Consider the following 23994-nt stretch of genomic DNA (forward strand, 5'->3'; position numbering starts at 1 on the left):
TGACCTTTGAGCGTGTCTATTTACGGAATAGGCTTAAATTTTGGCGGGAGCCTCCCGTCTCGGCCAACAGGAGATCTATGAGGAAGGTGAGATATGACTGCGAGGTAACTGTACATGTACATGTGCACATACTCCCCTGCGTGCGTGCACGCGCACAAGGATGGGCACAGCCTATTACAGCCATCCGTTGCAGGTCCTGGGTAGCAGGTCCGTCGGGACCCCTAGCAGCATCATTTCGAAAAGTAAACCTTGAAATCTTGTCATGCCTACTACCCTCACCTGCTGAGAATTTCCGACCGGTCTAGACCTGAACTACCCCAGGGCAGAAGACGTCTTGAGTCGCTTGTTCAACTTGGCCTCCGTCATGTCGCCCTCGACGGTGCCACTGGGGACGGACAGCACATGTCGATACGACACATTCATCCTAAGACCATATGCGTGCCCAACGGCCATAGCAGGTGCCCTATGTCATGCCCTGCATCCCGTTGTGAGGGGTGTACGGGGGCCATGTGAACTTCACCTGGAGGCGTGCAAATATTCCAAGTCGGGTCATGGCCCTGGACGAGTCCCACAATATGCCGCCCCCCACCACCCCTCTCCACCTCAACCTCCTTTCGAAGGTACTGGGAACTACAGGCGCTGTTTGACCAGGTAAGGTGCAGCTGTACCTCGGGAGGATGTTCCGAGGGCCTCTCCTGCAGGGGCCGTGCCTATTGGATACCAATCGCTGTCAGATATGATACGCAGTGTCAGTATAACTCTGGCGCCACCATCTGTGCGGTCAAACAACGACTCCTGAGATGGTACACCAGCCATGAACCAAGTGGGCGTGCTTGCCCGCCCTTGTGGCAACGCACGCAGCTCTCGAGTAAGTCCATATGCGCGTGGTACTGTGGGCTGCATTTCCAGTCGCCGGGGTTAGGCCTACTTCTGGGTGCCCAAGATGGGATCGAGGGTCGTCTATCGCGACCGCAACCATCTCAGAGGGATGCCCACATGAAGATCTGATTGGACAGTTTGCTTTGCTAACAAGCTGGGTGCTTATAGTACTGGAAAGCGCCAATATTCAATATTCGCTCTCGCTTACCGGATGCCTTAGGCGCGCAATCAAGCGTCCTGATAGAACCACGGGCGTAATGTTACCTCGTGACCGTTCCAGTAAGGGGTGCCGGGCAGTTGAATAGGGATGGGTACCGCACCCTGGAAGGCATCCAGCATGCTCTCCCCCTCGCCAGGCCGGTCGGTGGGTGTCCCGCCGGTGTTGGGGTTACTGCTGGGTCTTGGTGTTGGTGTCGTTACAGGGATCAAAACGCCAGCCTCCCAGTTGCGACAATTTAGCTTGGGCTGTCCTGTGTTTCGATCTTTGACGAGGCGGCCCCTGTCCCACGCTTAACTCAATCTTTCGGGCATGATTTCAAGCAGATTGGGAATGTACTCACCAGGCACTTTCTGAAAGGTTGTGGCTCCCCAGGTATGCCCATCCACCACGTGTTCCCTCGTCTCCAGATGCTGGCCTCCGTACAAAGAACAGCTTGCTGTGGGAAAGCAAACCTGCCTGCACATTCTTGGAGTCCCGGAGAACTTCTCTAGGGAATGATTTGGAATCCCACCATCGTGGCTGGAAGCAGATCGTGCCGGCTGACTAAACTGTAATCAGGAAACACCACTCGGGTTGTAGGCTAGGGGTAGGGTACAAGGGTCGTGCTGTTTTCTCCGGAGGTTTTCGGCAACTTACGTTCATCCCGCCTCGACTGGTTCGTACGGTATCACGAGAGGGAAAATACACCCGCATATGCTCCTTGAAGGCCGGCTGATTGACCCCAGGAGACGCATCCTTGTTCTTCTTTCGTCTCCCCGTTCTGGCTTCGTACTCCATCATGCCAGAGTCGCCTGTTTGTCGTGTCAGCGGGCACCAGACTCGACAGCCGCCGTTGCGGAACACAGACCTTTACAGGCGTTGTACAGAGCAGCCATGAGATCGCTGTTGACGGCACCGATGGACGAGCACTGCAGGAGACCTTGTCAGGTTCCACACGCATGGGATTTTGAGTTCGGTTGTACCCACGATGTAGTCAACCTCAACGGACTCATCACTGCCAAGTCCCAAGGTCTTCACTGTAGAACCGAGTCCACAATAACCTTGCGCGTGAATGTCAGCCCTGATAGTTTGTTTACAGTAATAACACATGCAGATCCAACGCACCTGTTCGTGCCCATGTGTCGATATTCGGATGGGAACCTCCACTAGACATCGTTAATACTATGTACCTCGAGTCAGGTTATGCATTGCTAACATTGTGTGTATGAACCCATAGCGGGATGTTTCAGAGAAGTCCTGCTACCCTGTCAGTGAGAGCTCCCCAACAAGGTGCTGAGAACCCGTGTCGAGGACGATAAGGTCAGGTACTTGAGCGCACGGTATCTTCAACGGGGAACCACCACGAGACGGCACGCATGACAGTTCAAGTCTTGGGAGCGGACTGGGTGGGGGGCGCTCTTGCTCGGCAGGCTTGCTGGGAAGCGCCGGAAGGGTGGCGGGAGATCGGAAACGACACGTACATAGTTGCGCAGGCTGTTGACCATTTTCCCGTCCACGCCCTGACGCTCTAAGAAAAATTGCAGCTCCGCTCCGAAATGGGTGAGTGCATTGGCTGCAACTCTGGCGGGGCTATCAATCCGAGGCAGGTCGATCAGGAACACCATCTAGTGTAGTGAGCCGCCAGGTCAGCGATGGAACTCCGCCGCTATTACGGCAAACTTACATTTTCCATCACGCCCGACTCACCCCAATCGTAGGGAACGAGATTGCCCGTCGGGATGACTATGCGGAGGTACCTCGGGTATTTCAACAGCATGAGCTTGGAGTGCATACAACCATGATCCATCATCGGCGGAAAGCAGAACCTGATCACATCTTGGGGCACATTGTTTCGCATCTTGGCTTTCTGGCGACGGTATCAGCAGCGCTCAGACGTGGGTGGAAAGCTAAGTCAGAGCAGAGCGGAACCTATGTCCAAGTCCAGCCGAGCATCCCACCTGCCTCGCCGAAGAGGCCGCAGCATGGGACGGGGCACTGCGAGGCGAACACGGGGGCATGGCTTACCTCGTCTTCATCCGGGGCGTAAGCTATCAGAAGTACCTTGGTCTTCCTCAGATTTAGCTTCTTCATGAGCCACTCCTCGTCCCACTGGAAGGAGCTAAGCACAGCGAGCTCGAGAGAGTCGCTCTGCAAGACCTCCTCGAGGGTGATGTCGTCGTCCCGACGGGCATATCCCAGAGCACGAGTCCTTCGGACGGAGCCCTGCGCGTAGGAGATGCCAGTCTCGGAAACTCCCTTACTGGCGTTGGAGTTTGAGTTCAGGCTAGAGATTGCGGTTGGCAGGGCAGGCTGGGACATCCCGGGTGATCCGGTGGAATGGCGAGGCAGGCTGGGCAAGCCACTCAGGAGCCGCGGACGTTGAGCCGGCGGCAGGTCTGAGTTGTGACCGCCGTTGGGGTGGGTGTCGAGATTTGCAGGCCCTGCCTTGCGCTTGTTCAATCGTGCCAAGCGCTCCTCCTCCATTTTCTTGCGGTCAATGCCAAGCATCCCCATAGCCAAGCCGCCTGCTGAGGACGCGTGAGTGTTGGCCTCGTCTTGGGCATGGCCTTGGCTGCGGGCTTTGTCGACGTTGTTGGCACTGCCTTGGGCGTCGTCGTCAGTCGTGGGCGCGGTTGCAGTCGTGGACTCGCCAAGACTCATGGCGATCGCGCGACGCAGTGCCTCGTCCTCGTCATCGCATCCATTCAACTCCATGCTCGCAATCAGAACTGGGTGCCGGAGAGGCACAGTCGAGTCAAGAAGGGGGGTTGTGCAGAAAGAGCTGGGGTTTGGGGGCTCTGGCAGCTCAGCTAAGGCATGGAACCTGGGGAGATGCGAGGCGCGCCCCGGGGCCTAAAAAGTGGGTGGGATTGATGAAGTCAGGATTAAGTTGATGGTCAGGACTTGCTTCTTTAACGGGGACGGGAGGCTTGCAGGCTACCTCCATTCCCGCAAATGAGTGGGTGCTGGCTCCAGAGTGGGTCAAGTCAAGGTGAGGAAAGGATGTGTCGCCAGACTCGCCACGTGAAAGCGTTGCTTGTCTCGACCAATTTGAGCCAAGACCACAGTGCTGTGCAGTACGTAGACTGTATGTGGTGGCACCTTGTTTACTGTGCGACCCGCTGGCTCCTCTGACCCGATTAAACACACCTAAGCCTTCATTCCAGGCCCAAGTTCCCAACAACCCAGTGCACAAGTACCAGCCGCACAGCGTACAGTCCTACCCCATTTCTCGAAAGTGAGGATATGCCTGGGGGATTGAGCAACTCGTTGCAGCAAGTTGCACGTCCTGTTTCCTTGGACTACTATGAACTTTCGATGGAGGGAAACCATGTACGGTCGCGAATACTCTACAGGACTTGGTTCAACAGCCACGCACATCGGCCCAAGGAGAACTTACCTAGCAACGGTGTTGCCTGGACATCATGTACGCGTACTTCAGGTCTGCATGGGGGGTTACATCTGTTTCTTGTATCAGGAGGAGCATCTATAGATGGGTGTGGTCGAAGGGGCTTACGCAAACCTCAGACAGACTACCTGCCTACTTAAGTATGTATCTACTGGTGACGTGACCACCTGCGGTAATTTCTCGACGATGGATGTGCCCATTCCCACAGGCAGCTCAATATCGTGAACTGTTTTCCCGAGCCTGCATTGTCCAGCCTGACCCAGTTCATAAGGGCCTGGCTTCCTTCCCATGTCCGCCGAAGTCAGTATAGTCCTTCTGAGGTGAAATGGCCACGGGGCAGATATCTGTTTGAGCTGTCTTTGGAAATCCTGATAAAGCAATTCTTCATGATGTTGTATTGCTCACCTAACGTGGCAATCCCAAGCAAGCTCATCACCGACGGAATCAAACACACTGCATGAAGTTGGTCGTAGGCTCATCATAGTGGAGTAGTCAAGGCAGCAGAATCATTCTACTTCTAGTATTTCTATTGCACAGTTAGGTTCATGGTCGTAAAGAGCTCTGCCTTGGCGGTTGGGTCGTTGCAAAGGCCCCATACAGCTACTTACCTAGGTAAGTATTGAGGCTGTCTGGAGAGACCCAGCCATTCGAGCAGGCACAGGCACCGGATAGAACACCCCGAGGTAAACCTGGCAACGAGAGTCTACCCGAGCGACGCCATTGTACTGCCATATTTTGAAGTGTCACCCGATTCTTTTCAGACACTGCACCTTTGTCGACCTCGGCAACGTCGGTTGTCGTCCCTCTGAAGACTCGAGGAATCCATACGGAGCAGCGATGTGATCCGTAGCTACTTCAAGATACCGTTCCTTGAGATACCAAGAAGGCCAGACTCTCCTCAAAGACTCCAGAGCAGTCCTCGCTGAGTTTCTATGTGCCACGCGGTGTGCCCCTGCGATCCCATGGCGAGTGTCCGTGTGGCAGGACTTGTTATACTCTGTCGACTGACAGGTCGACTGACTGACAGGGCAAGCACCAAGAATTCTTGTCCTCGAAGTATGAATGCTTCGAGATCCACACTGTCGGTATTCCGACTCTGGAAGTCGCAACAAGAACGGCCAAGTTCTCGGCATGCATGGACGGAGACAGAGGGTTGTTCTGGGCCATAATGCATCACCTACGGGAAGAAGACTCTGACCGAACATTTGAGACCGTCTCAACAGCTCTGTGTACACTTCAGGACGTGGATTCTCCAATGTTTTCCAAAAGGAGCTGGATTTCCCCCGACACACAGTCAAATAGAGACTTGCCACCTAGGCAGTTGGAGGGGAACGTCCTCACAATTTAGTCAACCGACATCATGATGTAACTCACTCGTATTTCCACTGCTTCATCCCGGTCGGTTGTTGTGGGTTAGATCTTTTGGTGCAGAAGAGTAACAACTGGAAAGCAATCAGAACACCACGTCCCAAATCTCAGGCAGAGCCCTCCAGTGCTGCGACCATGGAGATAAACTCTTGCCTTAACGTCAGAGCAGTACAGTCAATAGAGGGATGGCTAGGATTGTCTTAAGCACCACGTGCTGAGAGCCAGCGAATGGTCGGAGATTGATGCAAAAGTGCTGTGATTTGAGTAAACGTTGACGCATCTGAACCACATCTTGGAAGGCTTCAGCCCACAACGTGTCGCTCGCCGAAGCGGGAGCACTGCAAAATGGTACGCTGGGAATGCTCAACATTTTGAACGCGATACGATTTTCGAATGAACGGGGCATGAACAGAACGAAAGGCAACATGAACATGTTCAGACCGGTGAGCATCGCAACATAGCTCCGCTCAAAAGACGCCTCCTCTAATGCATGCTGTCAGACACACTCTTCTAAGCAGCCAGGGACCAGAAACGCCAGTAAAAAGATGGATTAGGCACTCTAAAGCTAAAGACCATGCCTAGTGATTGAAACAGGACCACCTTTGTACCACCGGGGAAAAAAAGATTATAGTTTTGTTGTTGCCCAAATGTGAGCCTTCCCTGGAACAGGGCTTCACTGGCTTCGGGCCACGATGCAGCTCGAACCCAAGGCCCGCCCTGCTCCCCATACGTCTTCGGCCGCCTCCCCAGAACACCTTCCCAGACCGATCTTGCTCCAACGACGAACGCCAGTCGAAGTGGGTATCACCAGCATCACCAAGAACCAGAACCATGCCGTAGCTCTCATACCAGATGAACCGCCAGATAAGATGCCCTCCATTGTACATTTGTCGAATAGAGTAAAAGAAATCCATAAAGGCCGGCCTTGCCATGTGCCAAGTCGCAGCATCCGTAAGCCGGTGAACGCCCGGAGAAACGCCGAGAAAATATGAGATATGGAGTTGTCAACCCACCCCGATCTCTTGATAGACCGGGCCCACTGTCCAGCCAGCCCATGCAGAAAGCAGCAGGCAACGTCCGCTGTCACAACGCCAAGGAACTCGACTTGAGAAGACACGCGTGGAAAGAGAACCCGCCCTTGCACATCTATGCAGAATTATGAGGTAAGTGCCAAAGTAAAACGAGTAATGACCGAACTGGCGTCTCAGGAGATTGACGCGCTATGAAAATCCGAAATGCTATGCGCGAAAGAACCAGAGAGTAGAGGTAGTCGAGATACAGAATCTGTAAAGTCGGCCTAGGCACGCCCTGCGGAGGGGCCTGGTTGTTGCTGGGGGCTGCTGTTACCATCGAGTCCGGCTCCCATCGGGAAGGGGAGCTTCAGCGCCTGTCGGAGCGCGTTCTCTCCGCGGTATTTCCAATCTTCTGGACCCACCGAGCCTCCGTTTTGTACACCGGATGCCCCGCTGCTTAGCTGAGGGGAGCTGTGCGAAGCAGCAGCGAATGGCAGGACTCCCGGGTAATGGGTCTGATGCTGCGTCGATGATGAGACGGGGCTCGCAGCAGGCGTCCCGGTGCCAATTCCAAGGAGTCTCTTGACCGCCTCGCTCCTCTCGTCCAGACGAGGCGGAGTGGCCAGGTGCTGAGGGGTGCCTTGCGCTTGACCTTGACCTTGCCGTTGGACGTGCTGTGATGTCTTGTTTTCAGCAGGCCCTGCGGCCCGAAGCTTTTCGTGCATGGGCAAAGCAAAGGGCTCAGGCCGCGGACCGGACGCAGCAGTGCTGTTGGGACCGGGCTTGCCACCCTGAGCCGGGCGGTGAGGGAGCTTCAAGGGGATTGGATCAAAGGAGTAGCTGCCATTCCGGCCCGTCCGCCCCTCGGAGGGTGGGGAGAAGGGACCGTCAGCAGCCGCCGCGTTTGCCGAGTTCGTCCTGCAGGCCCGCTCTTTCTCAGCGCGGTCTGCTTCGAAGAGGGCATCAAGGGCGTCAAGCGGAGACTGGTAACGGCGAACCTGGGGCACGGTTGCGGGTTGAGAGGGACTCGGAGAATCGCAGTCAGAGGCCGGCGGCGACGGCTCTTTGGTGCGTCCGTTCACAGTGGCTGACTCGGATCTCATCCTGAAGAAACTTGGCATGGGGAGTGAGCCCGGAGCGGGGGAGGCATGGAAATTGGCGCCGGCGAAGGCGGCTGAGCCGGCTTTGTTGTTTGCAGAGTGCGGCGGAGTGCGGCGACCAGGCCTAGCAGGACCAGGAGATATCGAGACGTGGGCGGGTCGGGCCGACCTGTTGTTGTGCTTCGCGGACTTGGGATGGGTAGCTTGGGAACCAGGAGCAGGGCTGGCATTCTTGGACTTGAGCGGCGTCGCAGGATAGTCAGCTGGGAAGGGCATGCTCGTGAGGACGTCGCCCTCAGATGCGTAGTTCTTGCGGCCCGAGGGCGGTTTGCCGGGGCGGCGTCGCCGGGCTGGTGTCTGCTTGTTTTGTTCCATGGTGGGGGGCCTCGGCGGCAACGGCTCGCGAGGCTTGACAGGATTTACGTTCTACTGATCGTGAGGTGAGCAAGACAGTACTGGCTGCGTGCGCATCAGATGGCCGGGCGGCTGTAAACTGACCTCGAGGTTGGTTGGTCTATTTGTGGCTAACTCACAGTGGCCGGGCCGGGTGGTCGATCTATGGCTGAGGATTGATTTCGTGTGGATTGCAAGTCTGGGAGAATACTGATGTTGGATGGGTGAATACTGGATTTTGTTGAATCTGGCCTAGACATAGGCATGATTGTTTTCTGAGTTTCGATTTCCGCGAGCGAATGGTACGACCTTCCCATGGAGGTGCCAGAGGAGCTGGCAGGCCAAAGCAGGGGGCAGTCGATCGAGATGAGATGATGATGGGTCCAAGAAAGTGCAGGGTGACTTGGCAGCAGATTTCCAGTTGTGAAGATACTGGGTTGAGGTCGGACTGTCCTTGCTGTTGGGCCTGGACTTGAGACTTGCGACTCAGTGTTCTGGTCTGCCGTGTTGTTGCGCCTTGGTGGGTTGGAGAAGGAGTCAGGCTCACGAGCTTGGTCGGGTCGGGAGGCAGGTTGGTCGGTCGTTTAGGGAGGCTGAGTAAGAGGGGGAAGGCGTGACTTGGGCTGTGGAGGTGTCGACGTGTACTCCGTAAATGCACCTGTTTTGCAACAGCAAGAGGGGCTCCAGCCCACTTTCATGCTGCCCAAAAAGGCTAGAGCCAGGCTGCGGCAGCCTTCAGCTCGGCCCTTGTGCTTGTAACAAAGGCTGGGGCCTCCGCCTGCTCCTTTAATTGCCCTGTTGATTTATGCACTCTGGGAGGGAGCGTCTTCTACGGAGTACGGGATACGTTACAGATGGCTGCCATTATTACACTTGAGCAGGAGGTGGCCATGTTTCAAACCTGCTTCCCTTACCGTCGAGACAAGGGTGGAGAAAGATGTATTTCTCGAGTTGCTCAAGAGATATGGGTACCCAATAGGGCAAGTCTGGCGGTGTGTTAGGGTCTGTAGCACCCTGTTGGAATATGACGTTGGGAGGCCCGTGCTGCCGGCCGAGTGTGTTTGGCGGGGCATCCGTGTTGGTAATGAATGATAGCTGCATCCCAAGCCAGGCACCGCGGTCGCCCGTAGCCCACAGTCAGGTAACAACTTCACGCAGCCGCCTTCCCTTCAAGAAGCTGCCTTCGCAAACTCTTGAACTCACCGTCAACCCGACATCTCTGGAGACGAATCAACAGGCACAAGACAACCTTGCCTGGTTTTGCGGCGTCTGCTAGAGGAGTGGGAGTGTTTGTAGCCTCGCAGCCCAGTAAGTCAGTCCGACTGGCGCCATCAGGGTCCATAGCTTCCATCTGGTCTCCTCGACCTCGAACCATCTGCGACTTTTGGATTGCGACCACACTCCTAACTTTGTGCTTCCTCGACAGTTTTCGACGGCAGCACGCCCCGATACACATCGACTGCTGATTCACCTACCCAACCTCTCCAGTCCACCTACTGCCCACCATGGCCGACGTTGACATGACCGATGCGCCACCCGTGGCCAAGAAGAAGGGTTCTGAGGTCGAAGCAAAGAAGCGTTTCGAGGTCAAGAAGGTACGAATGGGCGCGACCTGCAATGGCTTGTCGTCGGTCTGGAGATGTGCTCACACTCTGGATACAGTGGAACGCCGTCGCCCTGTGGGCCTGGGACATCGTCGTTGACAACTGCGCCATCTGCCGAAACCATATTATGGATCTCTGTACGTGCTTCTCGCCCTTTTCTGCCGAGACCTGCATGCTGATTTGGGGTCAACACTTTAGGCATCGAGTGTCAAGCGAACCAGGCTTCCGCTACCAGCGAGGAGTGCACAGTTGCTTGGGGCATCTGCAACGTACGTTTAACCCTCTGCATCTTTCACAGAAGCAGGACATGATACTAAACCAAGGTGAAAACAGCATGCTTTCCATTTCCACTGCATCTCTCGGTGGCTCAAGACTCGTCAAGTCTGCCCTCTAGACAACAGGGACTGGGAGTTCCAGAAGTACGGCCGGTAAAGGGCAGTGGCACAGGCGACAGACGAAGGAATAATGACACGACTGCTAGGCCGGCCCCGGATACGGGCAGGCCATTTTATGCACACGGGACAAAGGGGCGAGCGATATCATCACCGAACGTCGGGGTGATAGAAGATTCACACGTCACAATTCGTGCAGCATAGCATTCATATTGACACTCGCATGACCGAGCCATCACGGCTGCACCTCTCGCAGAATATCATGTCTCGAAACACCATGCAGTAGTCCGTGCCGGTGGTCCTCTCACCGCATGGCTTTCTCGTCTATAATAAGATCTTGTGGGACCGAAACTGCTGCTGCTCCTCCGCCGATCGGGAGCCATTTGACAGGATTCTTGTTGTAGAAAGGCCAAGGGGGGATGATCGCGAGGAAGGTGAGTGCCGTGCCGCCGAGTCCAATGTAGACAGCGAGCTTGATGTCTTGCAGGAAGTACCCGACGAGGAAGGAAATGATCTAGAACGGACGATGTCAGGCCTCTGGTAGCTTAAGGGGGGCAGACACAGAATGATCAGCAACTCACACCCACAATGCTCAAAAGCACGGTCGACAAAGTCTCGACGAGCTTCTGGCCCTCAAAATCCTATGGACGTCGTCGGTCAGCCAACTTGTACGTCCTCACGGCAGGCCAGGAGGGCTAGCGGTGGTTGCGAGAAGATACATACGATCTGTCCCTCGGCGACATCGCGGATTTGGTCGAGAATTTTTTCTGCCATGGTAACGATGGAGGATCCGGCACGGTATCTTTTGGTTCTATGAGCTGTGTACCGGGCCTGGAATAGGACGTGTAGAAGGCCTCGTGGACGATGTTCGGCTCGAGAGGCCACTGAGTCGTTGGCTTAGGCGTGTGTGTATGGGCGAATGTGATGTCCAAAAAGTGGGCCCAGCTCAAGCTCCAACGTGGCTCGAGCCGGGAAACAGACCTGCGTCCCCCCCCCTACGCACCGGCCCTCAAGCCCACAACCCTTGTCGCCCGGCCCACCGATGCCCAAGTGCCCCACCACCCAATACTCCGTACATGAACTGGTATTCTTGGAACAGAGAACCATTACAGCGGGCGAGATGAACCCAGATATCCAGCAAGAAGCGACCAGTGTACAGGATTCCGAGTAATTAGATAAATATGGAGTTATTTTTAACGGACAAACCAACCCAGTAGGGCACTTGGTTCAGCTACTTTTAAAAACGTATGCTCGACCTGGACCCGAGCTCTTTGCGGAGTACGACATGTGAAGTGGTTGTACTATGGTAGTAGAGTTCAAAGTTCGTGGTACTTGATTGACCCTTGCAACACCCGGGTAGAATGCCCAGTAGACACAGCTCACAACCTTGGGAAATTACGTACTCCGATGGCTGGGACAGTCTTGGTCAAAGTAAGCAGGCCTCACAATCCATACTTTTGCACGCATCTGTTACGTGCTCATTATGTACCATGCGAACCTTCAAGTGAGGCAACCATGTGCCGTCTTTCGCAGCATGAGTGACTCGCAACGAACGACGAGGGCCTGACCTGCAGACTGTCATACCAAATTGGCGGAAACAGTCAGGGATCAGAGCCGTGCCGAGACCGATATGCAATTTTTGAACCCGCCCAACCGCCCTGGACGGGGGCCGCCTAGTCGCCCAATCATGGCCCACTAGTACAAGCCCGCCAAACATTTACGAGCGCATTTTTCCCCTTCCTCTGCCGACTTTGCCCCCCGAACCCAAGCTTCCCTTTAGCTTTCTTCTCCCAAACATCTTTTTTTCTTTTTCCACTGCACAGTCCATGTTGCGGATTCTTTGTCTCGTCAAAGTCAGACTAGCTTCCAAAGCGACCACTGGCTTATTTTGACTGTCCGCATCCTCCGCCCCGTCTCAAAGAGGATTCCATTCCTTCCCATCTCACCCAACTCGATGACCCTGGACGTCATTGTGACCTGAAAGCAAACCGACAACAACAATAGCACACACAGACGTCGCTCCACCTCGGCGACCATTCAACCCCCTCGACACCCCCAGAAGCAACTGTTGCGGACCAAGAGCCGACCTCGCCGTCGAGCCGAGCCAACCTAGCTACTGCGCAGCCGCGACATCTCTGTCGCACCGATTATCCGTCACGGACGACCCCGTTCAATCCTTCAAGTTGGCTGCACTCGCTTCTTCCCGAACTTCATTCACCCGTTCGCTCCATAGCCCCGCTTTCTGGGCATATATTGGAGTGAACAAGAAACCGCCTTAACTTGAGCCTGCACACCCCAGCCACAGCAGTTTGAACATAACCTGATCTTACACGGTCACCTGGCATCTGCGCCTCGACACCCGTCCAGGCCGGGACTATATCTGCCCCACCAAGGGGTTCAATCGTTCGAAGCCCTTCGCCGCGGACGGCAGGATTGCCGTTAGCTGCCGTCCGCTCAGGTCAACCCCATCGACCGCTAAACGAGGATGGGAATGGGGATTCACCCTTGAGTCAGCGATCGGGCTGCCCAGGGCCGCGAGAGAAGAGTAAAGGAGTTGCAGTTGTGGAGCAACACTTGTAATATTGGAAAGATTGATCGAGCCAACGGCCTTCAAGATCAGTCAAGATGTCGGACCACGAAGAAGTCCTAGACACGGGATACGAGACCCCAATCCCGGAGCTGGATGACCACCGCCACCACGCCCAGAGCCCCTCGATCTCGCGCGACGAGCGACCCCGTCGAGGTACCTTTGACTCCCAGTTCGGCGGCCGACGACCCTCCGGCTCCGACGCCTCCAGGAGCGCATTGCCTCACCCTAGCATTCGCGTGCGCGACTTCGAAGAAGCCGTCATTGATGATGAGCCTGGTGAGATCTCGCCCATGGGTCGACGCCAGCGCCGAGGCACAGTAGACACGACGTCCTCGTCGCGAGAGCCATCCCCGCCCAACTCGGTCAAGGCGTTTGCGCTCGCCCGCCGCCCGCCCGCCTTGTCTTTCTCGGAGCAACGGCCGGACAATGCCGAGCTCCAGAGGACCATGTCAATCACCAGCCGCCACAGCCACCGGAGCAGGTCTCGCACTGTGAAAGACAGCGATGTCGCCAGCGTCAACACAAACAGGTCTGCCGCCGAGGATGACGTCTGCTTCCCCCACGGGAACCGCGATGGCCCAAACTTTTATGTCGACTTCGAGTACCTCGAGGACTTCATCCGGTCGCAGAGAAACGAGCGTCTCTCATCCGACGCAAGGGAATTCGCAGACTTGCGCCCGCAGACCACCAAGACAGCGAATGGCGCGCCAGCGCAGATGGCTACTGCGGACGGGGACATTATCGAGATGCCGTCAGGGTCTTCGATACAGGAGGAGAAGACCAAGGCAGAACCAAGGCAAGCCGTGGCAGAAAAGATGCCTGCCCAGCGCTTCAGTTTCTTCTCCTCGGCCTGGGACCAGACCATCCACGCGGCGGACCTGGAAGACCTCGCGCTACCAGGCGAGGAGCTGCGGACCCTCTTCACCTTCCCGAACGATGGTGAAGACTATGTCTGGTGGTTGAATGTGAACTGTCCCACGGATGACGAGGTGCGCGCTATCTGCAAGGCGTTCGGCATCCATCCCTTGACGGTCGAAGATATCACGACACAAGAAGCCCGCGAGAAGATCGAGCTGTTCAAGTCCTACTACTTCGCCAACTTCCGATCCTACATGGCTGTGTACGACGAGGACGGCGACCGAGAATTTGAGCCTTTCAACATGTTTGTGATCGTGTTTCGGGAAGGGATTCTCAGCTTTAGCCACACCTTCAACTCGCACGCCTCCGACGTTCGTCAGAGGATTTCAACATTGAAGGATTATGTTGATCTTAGTGCCGACTGGATTTGCTATGCCATTATGTGAGTCGTGTGATTCAATAGCTCTGCTCCTGTGATTTATACTAATCCTGGAAATAGCGACAATATCGTGGATAACTTTGGCCCGGCAATCACCGAAGTGCAGAATGCAGCTGACGCACTTGACGATGACGTTTATCGAGCCCGGCCCGACGACGAAGAGAATCATCCGTTCCTGCCGAGGCTCGGTCATATCCGCAAGAACATTATGGGTCTGATGCGCCTCCTTGGGGGTAAGGCCGATGTGCTCAAGGGCTTCACCAAGCGCTGCAACGAGAACTACCAAGTCACTCCCCGCATGGAAGTCGGCCTCTACCTCGGCGATATTCAAGATCACGTCGTGACCATGATGAATACGCTGGGACATCTCGAGAGGATGCTGTCACGGGCCCACAGCAACTACCTGGCGCAGCTGAGCATCGACAGTATCACCCAGGGCACGCGAGCCAACAAGGTCCTTAGTAAGATCACGTTCCTCGCCTCAATCATTGTGCCCCTGAACGTCGTTACTGGTCTTTTCGGCATGAACGTGCCAGTTCCGTTCGGCGACCCCGGCAACTTGACGGCCTTCTTCTGCATCCTGGGTGTTTTGATCGCCTTCTCGATCATCTGCATCCTCGCGGCCAGGAGGCTTCGCTATATTTGAATATGGGAACCCGACTGGCCTCGATGTTGGAAAGATGGACGGTTTTCTCGTTCTTTGGGCTATTACTCGTGCAGTTTCACGTCGTTCCACCTACGTATATGTCAAGATCATGTTGGTGCTAATGGGCGGTGGTTGATCTGTGTCACCATTTTTGGTGGCTCGCCTCTTTTTCTTGGTTCCGCACTGGGCTACTTATAGGAATAGACTAGATGCGGTATTGCTTTTAGACTAAATAGCATTAAAAGACAACTCAGTCGCCAAATGTGGTTCGTCCCATCTCTCAACTGGGCTCGGTCTTTCGGCCTTGTATGCTGTCCTTCCCATATTTGACTCCCAGACTAGATCTCGTCAGTCAGGCAGCGTAATCAGATACCATCGATGAGGTGAAGCCCTCTGGTAAGATACATGGAAGCCTGCTATGTACTTCGCGAAGCCGAGTCACCTAACTCCTCGTTTAAATACGCATATCTCTCCTCGTCCGCCTCCCAATCATCGTAGTTCTGGTTGTCTACAACACTGTCGTCAGCCTCACGCTCCAGCACAAACATCATCAAGGGGGTGGGTATGAAGAGGCAACAAGAAAGTTGCTCATCAGAAAAGCAGACAGCAGCAAAGTATACAAATTCACGTCTCCATCACCAACAAACGGGTAAAAAGGCAAAACGGCTGAGCAATCGCCTGCAAAGGTCCGACTTGGGGGACAACTCACCCCAAGCAGGAAATTTAGCCAGGTCAGAAAACCTCTTGGCCTGGAACAAGTCCCTTGCAAGCGCCGCGGTCCCCTTTGGCATGTAAATCTGGCGGGCGACGCCGCCGTCGTCGGTGTATCCCATCATGTTGCACTCGACGGTCTTGGTCGGGCGGAGCATCTCGGGGGTTGGGATCGGGAGCGGCTTCTCCGGTGAATTTGCGGAGACCACCTGTATCTGTGACGTCTCGGTCGCCCCCTCGTGTGCCGAGCTGGCTGTGGGTGGCAATAATGTTGCGGGAACATCGTCCTCGGTGTTGGAGGCGTCCTCTGAGCGAGCCTCCGGGTTCTGGGTTGAGTCCGGCATTTTGGCGGGGTTTATGGATTCCTGAGTTGTTTGCTTGTCTTTTTCTTTCTTCTTGGTAGTGGAACTGGAATTTAAACTTGATATTTCATTAATATGTGATTGTACATCCGATGAAGGTAACTTGAGGGGTTGGGCGAAGCTCCAGGCATCAGCCTGCGGGACGGCAGCTAGTGGCCTCATTGGCGTGAAGTAGGTGTAAGACGGCTTGAAGTTGTCATTCTGAAGTAACTCTAGATACTTTCAGCTTACACTGAAGGGTGTAATCCTCAGTATGCCTTTCGCAAGGACTCAACCTGGGTCCTGCTTTGCGATCAACCTAGCGAGGGGCACTGGTAGAAACCCGAATTTCATCAACCCACAGCATTATCCATATCCATATTCACAAAATGGACAGTGTCCAGCACAATCCGTCCCCTCGTCGCAAATATGTGCGGGTGTGTGCGCGACAAGGGGTCATTCTCCCTGACTGAAGTGGACACGGCTGGAGCAGCTCAATTGCCTCTTCAAGCACAAGGACATTGACAAGTTGAGAAGGGCTGTTCGAGCCACAAATGAATAATGTCCCCAGCACCCAAACGAACTTCGCCTCCTCGGGCAGTATCCAAGCCCGCAGTAAACACTCATCCCCCGGAGCTCCCGGCAGCATGACATCGAATCGTGCTCTGGCCCACGGAGGTCGGGCTTGACGTTATGTCTACACCTCCACAGGGGTAATAAACGTTGTTTGGTGACCTCCCCACCGAAAGTCGCTTTTGCTAGAAAGTTCGCCGAAGCGTGACCTGGTGGGTCCAGCCAACCAATAGCAAAAGATACAAGCTCAAACAACGTTTATTACCCCTGTGGAGGTGTACTCTGCATCTAACACCAAATGTTTGATCATTGTGCTGAACTTGTGATGGATACATTGGGCCTCAATTATCCACTTTTCCCGTCTTTCCCCGTCTCCATTCAACAGAGAGTCCCAAGCCACGACGCACGTCACCCGCAGTCCCCGGCTGCGAGAGCCGTTGTGAGCGACGACTCAACATCCTTGCTCTTCAGCCCGCCCGGATCTCCGGTCATCTCGAGAGACCTCGTCGGTGACCCCGCCTGTCAATGGCCGCGCTGCTCTCGGGTCCGGACGGCTCCTCGAGAGAGGCATCTTCATGCTCCTGCCGCGTCCCTAAACCAACCCAGTCGGGATTTCCTTTCATCTTTCCGAAGCCTTAGTCAACACAGCTCCGACAGGACCTGCACCTCCTAACTCGGGAGGACCGGCCTGACTCGGCCCCGAATAAGTCCCAACACAGGCATGCCATGTCCCGGTAACAAACGCTCTTATTATTGGGAAGCTAAGGGAGGAAATAGTGCCGGACTACCAAGTCGAGGTGAGAGAACACTGCGCAACGACTGCTGCTCTGGAGCAGTCGCTTCTGGACCCTGGCTGGCAGTTGGCCAGTGTTGACTTCAGATTTACCTTGGCCCTGGCTGAGCCTCATATATCCTGCGCTTGCATGATAAATGAAACGTAAGGAACAGGCGGCGGTTCGATTCCGTTATATGGCATTGGACTGGTCCTTGCCATTTTCCGGAGCTGGCTGGCTGACGCAACTCTCCGCCAGACCGGCACCGTTCCCTTCTCTCGTATCTATGTAAAGTTATAGCCAAGAAAAATGTTTATTGAATCTAACATACCTTGCAAACCGGACAGGACCATGCATATCTTTAACGCAGGCACAGAAAAGTCCACATATTCTCGCAGGGGTGTTGTGGGAGACACATGGTAGCAATGTGGCCTACAAGCATGGGGAAGGTTACTCGAAAGTAAACCATCACAGGGTCCGTGTCCGGAAGAGCTTCCGGAACGCTTCGCCAGAAAGTATAAATCTCAGCCCCGAATATTGAAAGTGACAACTCCGCGCAGTCCTCCCGGACCGGTCGACAGCTGTCGACTTCTCGGTCTCGGAAATTGCTGTCCAGTGCCGATGTGGTTGCCGTCCCAGTTTCAGGCAGCAATGGAGGATATATGCGGTTCTGCTATGCCGTGCGGGCGGGCTTCATATGCTGAAATCAGCACCGAGGACCGCCTATTATCGTATTACCAGGAAGACTACTTCCAAGGTCAATTGGCGGGTAGCAGCCGAGGACGTTGCAACACTGGCAGCGTCTGACGGGGCAACGTAACCCAACACTGCGACCAAGCTTCCGTAATCGAGGACTGGGGAGGCCGAGCTAGGATAGGGAGAAAGCTCATGGTCAGGGTCCCAAGAAAATTTTGAAGGGAAAAGCGAATAGCCAACAGACAATAGCAGTCAAACTCCCGAGAGCACGGCCTCTACCAAGAGATAATCTCGTGACCGGCCAGTCACCACCACCTCAGATTACTTGAGGAAACTTCCAAGCCCGCTCGGGGAGGGATGCCAGTTCTGCTGAGTCTCAGCAAAGGGGTCAGAATATTGTTTGGAATTTCATTCACCAAGTTCCGCCGATCTCTGCGGCCTAACGAAGCGCGAAGATGAAGTATGCTATAGGCGACGCATCTAGGCCGCTCCAAGAAAGCCTTCCTTGCAGGCTGGTCGCTCCGGTTCACCAAGCCATGGACCATGGAGCGCAACGCCCCCCGGACGCGGGCAAGTGCCACATCGCTGTGTAGTAACCATACGTAGTGGTAACATGTGAAGAAGGAAGGAAGTGGTGGCCCCCTTGACAATCCCGAACCATTGAATGGCTTTGGACGTTGTCACCCAAGGAAAACTATGGCGAACATTAGCGGGCTTCCGTCAACTTAGCGCAGGGGAGCACAAGAAAGTGGTCTGAAGAATAGGGCGAGAGGGGATCGGGTTAGCCTTGCAACGAAAGCTCGAAGTCGGTCCCGGGGAGATGTTTGTTGAAGCCAACGATTCTTTTGGTACTCGAAACGCAGGTTGGCCGCCGGCAGCACCTTGGTAGCCTAGCAAGCAGAGGCGTTGTCACGAGCCCCGCTTGCGACCATACTGGGGGAGTGGCACTGAGCCCGGAAACCCTCGATTGATATCAGCGCCGGCCGCCGGGTGCATCCCAGCCCGCGATGGTCTCGCATGGGGAAAGGGGTGGAGGAGGTCTCGCCCGGACAACGACTGTGGGTCCTGGGACCACCATGGCGTGCGCTGGGCGTGATCCCGTCTTGCCCGTCCACCGTTGCAGAACGGCAACGGCTTGGACCCGTCAGCCAGAGACGCCTCCCCGAACTTGGACAGGCAGCCTGGCAGCCCATAACATCAATGGCGTCCCGAAGCGGGCAACTCTAGACGTTGTGCTCACCACCTCCAAGATCCCTGTCCACGGGAACCAGAAGCTCGCCCGGGCCAGTTATCGGAGGCATCGATTTCTGGCGATCTACGTGGGGTAGGACGCACACCCTGCGTAAACAATTACGAAGCCCCGCGAGATACACACAGAACACAGTAGTCCATCCGTCTATGGACATGTGTCATCTTCTTTGGACAAGAGAGACGCCAGCGCCACGAGCAGCTGAAGGTTCTGGCTGTCGTGTTTTTTTCTGCATGAGCGCAGTCTGCGCTTGTGTGTGTGTGTACTTGAGCCTAGGCGCATATGCCGTGTCGCCCTGGTTTTGTCACACCGGTAGACGGCCGCCTGCTGTGGTACTGCTAGCAATATGGCTAGGGACTGACGGCGCTGCTTCTCTTGGTTCCAAAGCAAGACATTTAGCGAGCGAGATCCAACGTGGCGGGACCGCAGGAGGATTCGAGCAGGCCAGCATGCGAGATTTATTGTGGCAATGCCGCCTCCCCTGTGCATCATGACACTGTCATTTCTGGACAAGGTGCTGCGACGCCCTCGTGCTCTGCGTAGATATCGCAGATAGAGACCTGGCCAACTGGCCCAGACGTCTGTGCTGTCCTTGCCCACGCAACAAAGGCTGCAGGCGCGCGCTGCAGGTCATCCGGGGTTGGGCGTAGCACTCATCTACACGTGTATACAGCACTGTTCTCGTCTTGTCTTGTCTTGTCTCCTCGTGTTGATCGGTGACTGGTCATAAAAGGGCCGGGCAAAGCCCTCATGGCCGGAACTCATCTGCAGCCTGCAAGCTGCAGCCCAGCGACCAGTCGGTCGCAGCCAGCCAGGCCAGCCAGCCCCTTCCACTCACCCCACCCTGACCCCCGGGCGACCCAGCGCCCAGCAGGCGTAGCAGGCTTAGTAGGTTGGCAGGTCCGAAGGGACCTCTCTCGAGGCGCGTGGTGGAGCAGCGGGGATTCCAGGCTGGCGACCCCCGAAGGCCCTGAGGGCCCCGCTGGTGTCCACATCGCATCGCACCCTGCGCAGCCGAGTGCCCTTGGCTGTTGCCACTTGCCGGCTTGACAAGGACAGACAGAGCGGGCCTATGGGCCCTTGCGAATCCTCCAGTCCTCACAGCCCAGGCAGCCCAGGGTACGGTAGCTGGGCTGCTGGGTAGGAGCAAGGCTGCAAGGAGGAAGACGGGGTCAAGGACTCGTCTAGGCGGCGGGCGGGCGGGCGAGCGGTCAGCTTGGCGGCTACCCCTCGACACACAGTACACGGAGTGGCTGGAGAAAGAAGGAAGATGATCGGCTGTGCTGTTATCTGCAGGTGAGTGGGATAATCTCCACGGAACGAGGACTTGGGCAGCCTGGCAGCCTGGCAGCTTCGCAGCGTCTCCCACGCAGCTGCCACGCCCAAATCAATCAGTTGCTCTCTTGCAATCGCGCCGAATGCAGGGGCCGCAGGTGGCCAGCAGCCACAATGTCTTGGACCATGTGCTGCCACTCGCACACAGAAGCCGTCGGGGACGAGCAGTTGCGTGCGAGGTGGTGTCCTCGTGTCGTATTGCAGGCGCCTGGCGTGCATGTTCATGTAAGGTGGCCCTGGGCGCCGCTGAGTGGACAGGCTAGGCCGTGACCAGCCAGCCAGCCAGCCCGGGACGGCGGACAGCGGCCAGCACCCCTGTTAAGCTTTGCTTTCAGGCTGTTTGGCTGTGCTACTACATAGTAGTGGTAGTAGGCACGTAGGTACCAAGGTATCTACCGAGTACGTACCTACTCAGAGAGCCCATGTCGATGCTTGCCGGCGTCTGTGCTGAAAGCGCACTACTGTGGTACACACTACGGCCAGGGCTGCCAGGGCTTCCTTCCCGGGAATCTGCGAACACTGGCCACCGCATATCAGGCCAATTTCAACAGGCAGTCGGTACTCGGGGCCCCTACAACCAGTCTGGCTGGTCCCAGACCCGACCCAGACCTGACCCGTCATATTCAATTGCCTGGGCGCTAGCAACTAACACGATGGGAATTTCCCGAGACACCGGGGAATCGCTGCACAGATTATTCACGGGGCAGCCGCGCTCGCTTGCAATTGCTCGGCCAGAACGGCAGCACGGCAGCACGGCAGAACGGCCGATACTCCAGGCAGGCGGACATTGTCCTCATCGCCTCCTGCAGGGTGGAACTGTGCCGCGTAATAATAAAGCTTACCCAGGTACCTAGTTACTTACTACTGTTGCGTTGCTGTGTCTGAGTCGCTCCTGACTGTGGGACTGTGGCTGGCTTATTAGCAAGCTAAGGAGAGGTACCTAGGCATCTGCGTACTTTGCCTACAAAACAATGTCATTGTCGCTCCCGCGGGCATAGGTCGTCATGCTGACGCCTCCCGACCTCCCGTAGTCAGCTAGCTCAACCCGTCCGCCCTCGCCCTTATGCCATGCATACCGGGTTCATCTCCACCAGCGCTTGTTTAGACCGAGGACGGATCTGACTCCTGCTGAGCGCGCCTGTAGCCCCCGACCTCCTGCCTCCTGCGACGTCACACATGCCTGTGATGGAGGGTAGGAACCAGGACAACGGGTCCGAACCGCTCCCTTGTCGGCTCACCGGCTCGATAACCCCCCCGGCACGACAAACTGCCCCCCATGCCTCCATCTCGATATTGCTCGACAACATCTCAAGCCAACAACGCAGCAGCAATGTCGCAAGCCCGGGGGGCGACTCTGCACAAGGCTCTCTCACTCAGCGCCGGCGCCTCGTCCGAGGAATGAGGAGCTTGCCAGACACGATGCGAACTACGAGGCGGCCATGGCTCGATTCGCGATTCGGCCCCACAAGGACTAAATCTTGAACGAAGCCGCTGTGCGGGCGGATATCACTCACTACTGACGAAAACCGCGCACCTATAAAAAAACCGAAAGAAGAAAAAAAACGTCTGTGTGCAAAAGTTTGCCATCTGAAACATCCACGTTTAGAGCGCTGGCCCTGTCATCGCGTGTCTAGTCGGCACCCGGCTGATTGGACGAGATAGTCGGCCTCCAGCTGCTCTTGTGTCAGGGCACACCTTGGCGAACGCATCATCTGGCGACGACTATCGAAAACTCCGCAGCTGAGTCGTAAGATGTTCGCTTTTCGTGATCGCCCTCTGATTTGGGCACCGGCGCTACGATGGCACATCCACGCCGGCCCGTATCTGCTCGAGTTCTGGTTGAAGCGAGCAGCAGGACCACGGATCGATCGTGCTATACATCAGAGCGTTATGGATGTTCAAATCTTCCGTACCATTAACCGGCAGGATCAGCAGTAGCCTCAACACGCCCGCTTGGTCCCTGCAACCCCCGTGTTCCCCTCCCACCATTCCAGCCTCACTTCACTGACCCAAGAAGGGAAAATTGAGGATCTTGTCTCCCTGATCGCCGCTCTCGATTGTGGGCTCCTCACACGATGGGGAAGGCTCCGTAGGGTTCGAGGCCAGGCCCATTATCCCCTGAGCTCTTGGGCTGTGGAGTCTCCGGCTGCCGGCAGGGGACGATTGTGCCAACCACACAGCATCACACCGTGTCTGTCGGGCGGCCTTGTCAGCCTCCCCCTCGTCCTTCTGCCCGTCCCAAGATCCAAACACACGACTCGGAAACATATCGACATGAGCGCTGTCGATCCCGCCCAGGTGCCTCTCGCTCTGTCGAGCACCCATACTCGCTGTGCTGATCAGCGCGATGTGGCCATGGGGCTGGCCGTGTGCTGCAACCGGCAAACTGGGCGTCTCACAGAGGACAGTCGAACGCGCAACGCTCGAAAGCTCGCAAGGTCGATTTGTCATTGCTGCAAGAAGGCCGCGCAAGGTTGAGTCAAGCCAACTGGCACCGCGTGGTAGTGCCGCATCACCGTGGCTCGCCGTTCGCATGCGATACATACGCACCGTGGCTTGTGGACCCGCACAATACTGTCGGGCATCATGAGCTCAAGTGACTGAATCGAGAACAGCCATGGTCCGCTTGTTCTCGGCTGTTGGCCCGCCGCAGGTAGCTCATCCACGGCTCTAGGAGTAGCATCGCCGACGGGTCCTCCTTGTCTGACAGACACTTCTTTTCTGCCTGTTGACCTCAAAAGGGAAGACGGCTAGATGAAACTCTGCGAAAGAAGACAGCTCCTGGGGAGCCATATCAGACCCCGGATTGCAGGGGCATCCGTCGGCATCTTCGTACACCTTCACCCACATTTGACCTCACCAGCCTGACCAGCTGCCTGGGACACCCGTTCCCCAAACAGATCCATCTGACTCCCTGTGCATGGTCGCAAGCTCGGACTCAACGCACCGTAGGGCGACACAGCCATGTTGATCTTCGACGAGCCTGCATGGCGAGAAGGCAGATGCAGCGTGATCTCACCTAGGAGTCTCTGTCAGCTCTTGTCATCAACCCTACGTACTACATGGTCCCTTGTCGCGGGCGGGGAAGACTTGTAGGGTCCAAGGGTCCCCTGCACCTTATGCGCGCCCCGGTCCCAGAAGTTAAGCGATCCACACTGTCGAGCCGGTGCTACATGACTGGCTATACAATTAACCCACGCAGCGGTAACACCAGTTCGAGATTTGGCCAACCATGTGTGTACCTGGTACGACAACAGAAACGTGCCCAACGCACAGCATGCCGACGCGAAAGTCATTGGTGCTGGATGAGGACAAGGTGCTGGAAGTGGAGAGAGCACTTCTCAAATGGACGATGCCAGAAATGTTTATGCACATCACTCGGGATCACATGTCTTGAACAAGTTAGATCGGAGCCCGCCTTGGGAG

General features: G+C 55.9%; 6 protein-coding genes across 6 annotated transcripts; 2 read left to right on the plus strand and 4 right to left on the minus strand.

Moving 5' to 3' along the window:
• Window positions 1-1107: 1107 nt before the first annotated feature.
• On the minus strand, window positions 1108-3793 carry KVR01_008816 (uncharacterized protein; the record flags this gene model as incomplete). The annotated part of the gene is made up of 10 exons (XM_044781565.1): window positions 1108-1378; window positions 1440-1642; window positions 1736-1890; window positions 1947-2007; window positions 2066-2139; window positions 2204-2244; window positions 2295-2335; window positions 2560-2703; window positions 2763-2945; window positions 3104-3793. The coding sequence occupies 10 exons, from the start codon at window positions 3791-3793 to the stop codon at window positions 1108-1110; spliced, it is 1863 nt and encodes a 620-aa protein (XP_044642583.1).
• A 2594-nt stretch (window positions 3794-6387) lies between these two features.
• KVR01_008754 (uncharacterized protein) lies at window positions 6388-8943 on the minus strand. Its single transcript, XM_044784491.1, has 2 exons — window positions 8467-8943; window positions 6388-8397 (listed from the first exon to the last, which is right to left on the minus strand). Exon 2 carries the CDS (start codon window positions 8341-8343, stop codon window positions 7153-7155), a length of 1191 nt encoding a protein of 396 aa, XP_044642521.1. The 5' UTR covers window positions 8344-8397; window positions 8467-8943; the 3' UTR covers window positions 6388-7152.
• A 923-nt stretch (window positions 8944-9866) lies between these two features.
• KVR01_008685 (SCF ubiquitin ligase complex subunit HRT1) lies at window positions 9867-10397 on the plus strand (the record flags this gene model as incomplete). Its single annotated transcript, XM_044789430.1, has 4 exons — window positions 9867-9956; window positions 10024-10102; window positions 10164-10234; window positions 10299-10397. The coding sequence occupies 4 exons, from the start codon at window positions 9867-9869 to the stop codon at window positions 10395-10397; spliced, it is 339 nt and encodes a 112-aa protein (XP_044642452.1).
• A 264-nt stretch (window positions 10398-10661) lies between these two features.
• On the minus strand, window positions 10662-11131 carry KVR01_008740 (uncharacterized protein; the record flags this gene model as incomplete). Its single annotated transcript, XM_044793897.1, has 3 exons — window positions 10662-10871; window positions 10939-10998; window positions 11081-11131. 3 exons carry the CDS (start codon window positions 11129-11131, stop codon window positions 10662-10664), a joined length of 321 nt encoding a protein of 106 aa, XP_044642507.1.
• A 960-nt stretch (window positions 11132-12091) lies between these two features.
• KVR01_008568 (Mg(2+) transporter ALR1) lies at window positions 12092-15440 on the plus strand. The gene is made up of 2 exons (XM_044786388.1): window positions 12092-14247; window positions 14305-15440. The coding sequence occupies exons 1-2, from the start codon at window positions 12983-12985 to the stop codon at window positions 14888-14890; spliced, it is 1851 nt and encodes a 616-aa protein (XP_044642335.1). The 5' UTR covers window positions 12092-12982; the 3' UTR covers window positions 14891-15440.
• Window positions 15129-16032, minus strand: KVR01_008426 (uncharacterized protein). The gene is made up of 2 exons (XM_044787425.1): window positions 15600-16032; window positions 15129-15398 (listed from the first exon to the last, which is right to left on the minus strand). The coding sequence occupies exons 1-2, from the start codon at window positions 15943-15945 to the stop codon at window positions 15307-15309; spliced, it is 438 nt and encodes a 145-aa protein (XP_044642193.1). The 5' UTR covers window positions 15946-16032; the 3' UTR covers window positions 15129-15306.
• Between the last annotated feature and the right edge of the window lie 7962 nt (window positions 16033-23994).

Source organism: Diaporthe batatas, assembly GCF_019321695.1.
Source record: "Diaporthe batatas strain CRI 302-4 chromosome Unknown Contig00010, whole genome shotgun sequence".
NCBI lineage: Eukaryota > Fungi > Ascomycota > Sordariomycetes > Diaporthales > Diaporthaceae > Diaporthe > Diaporthe batatas.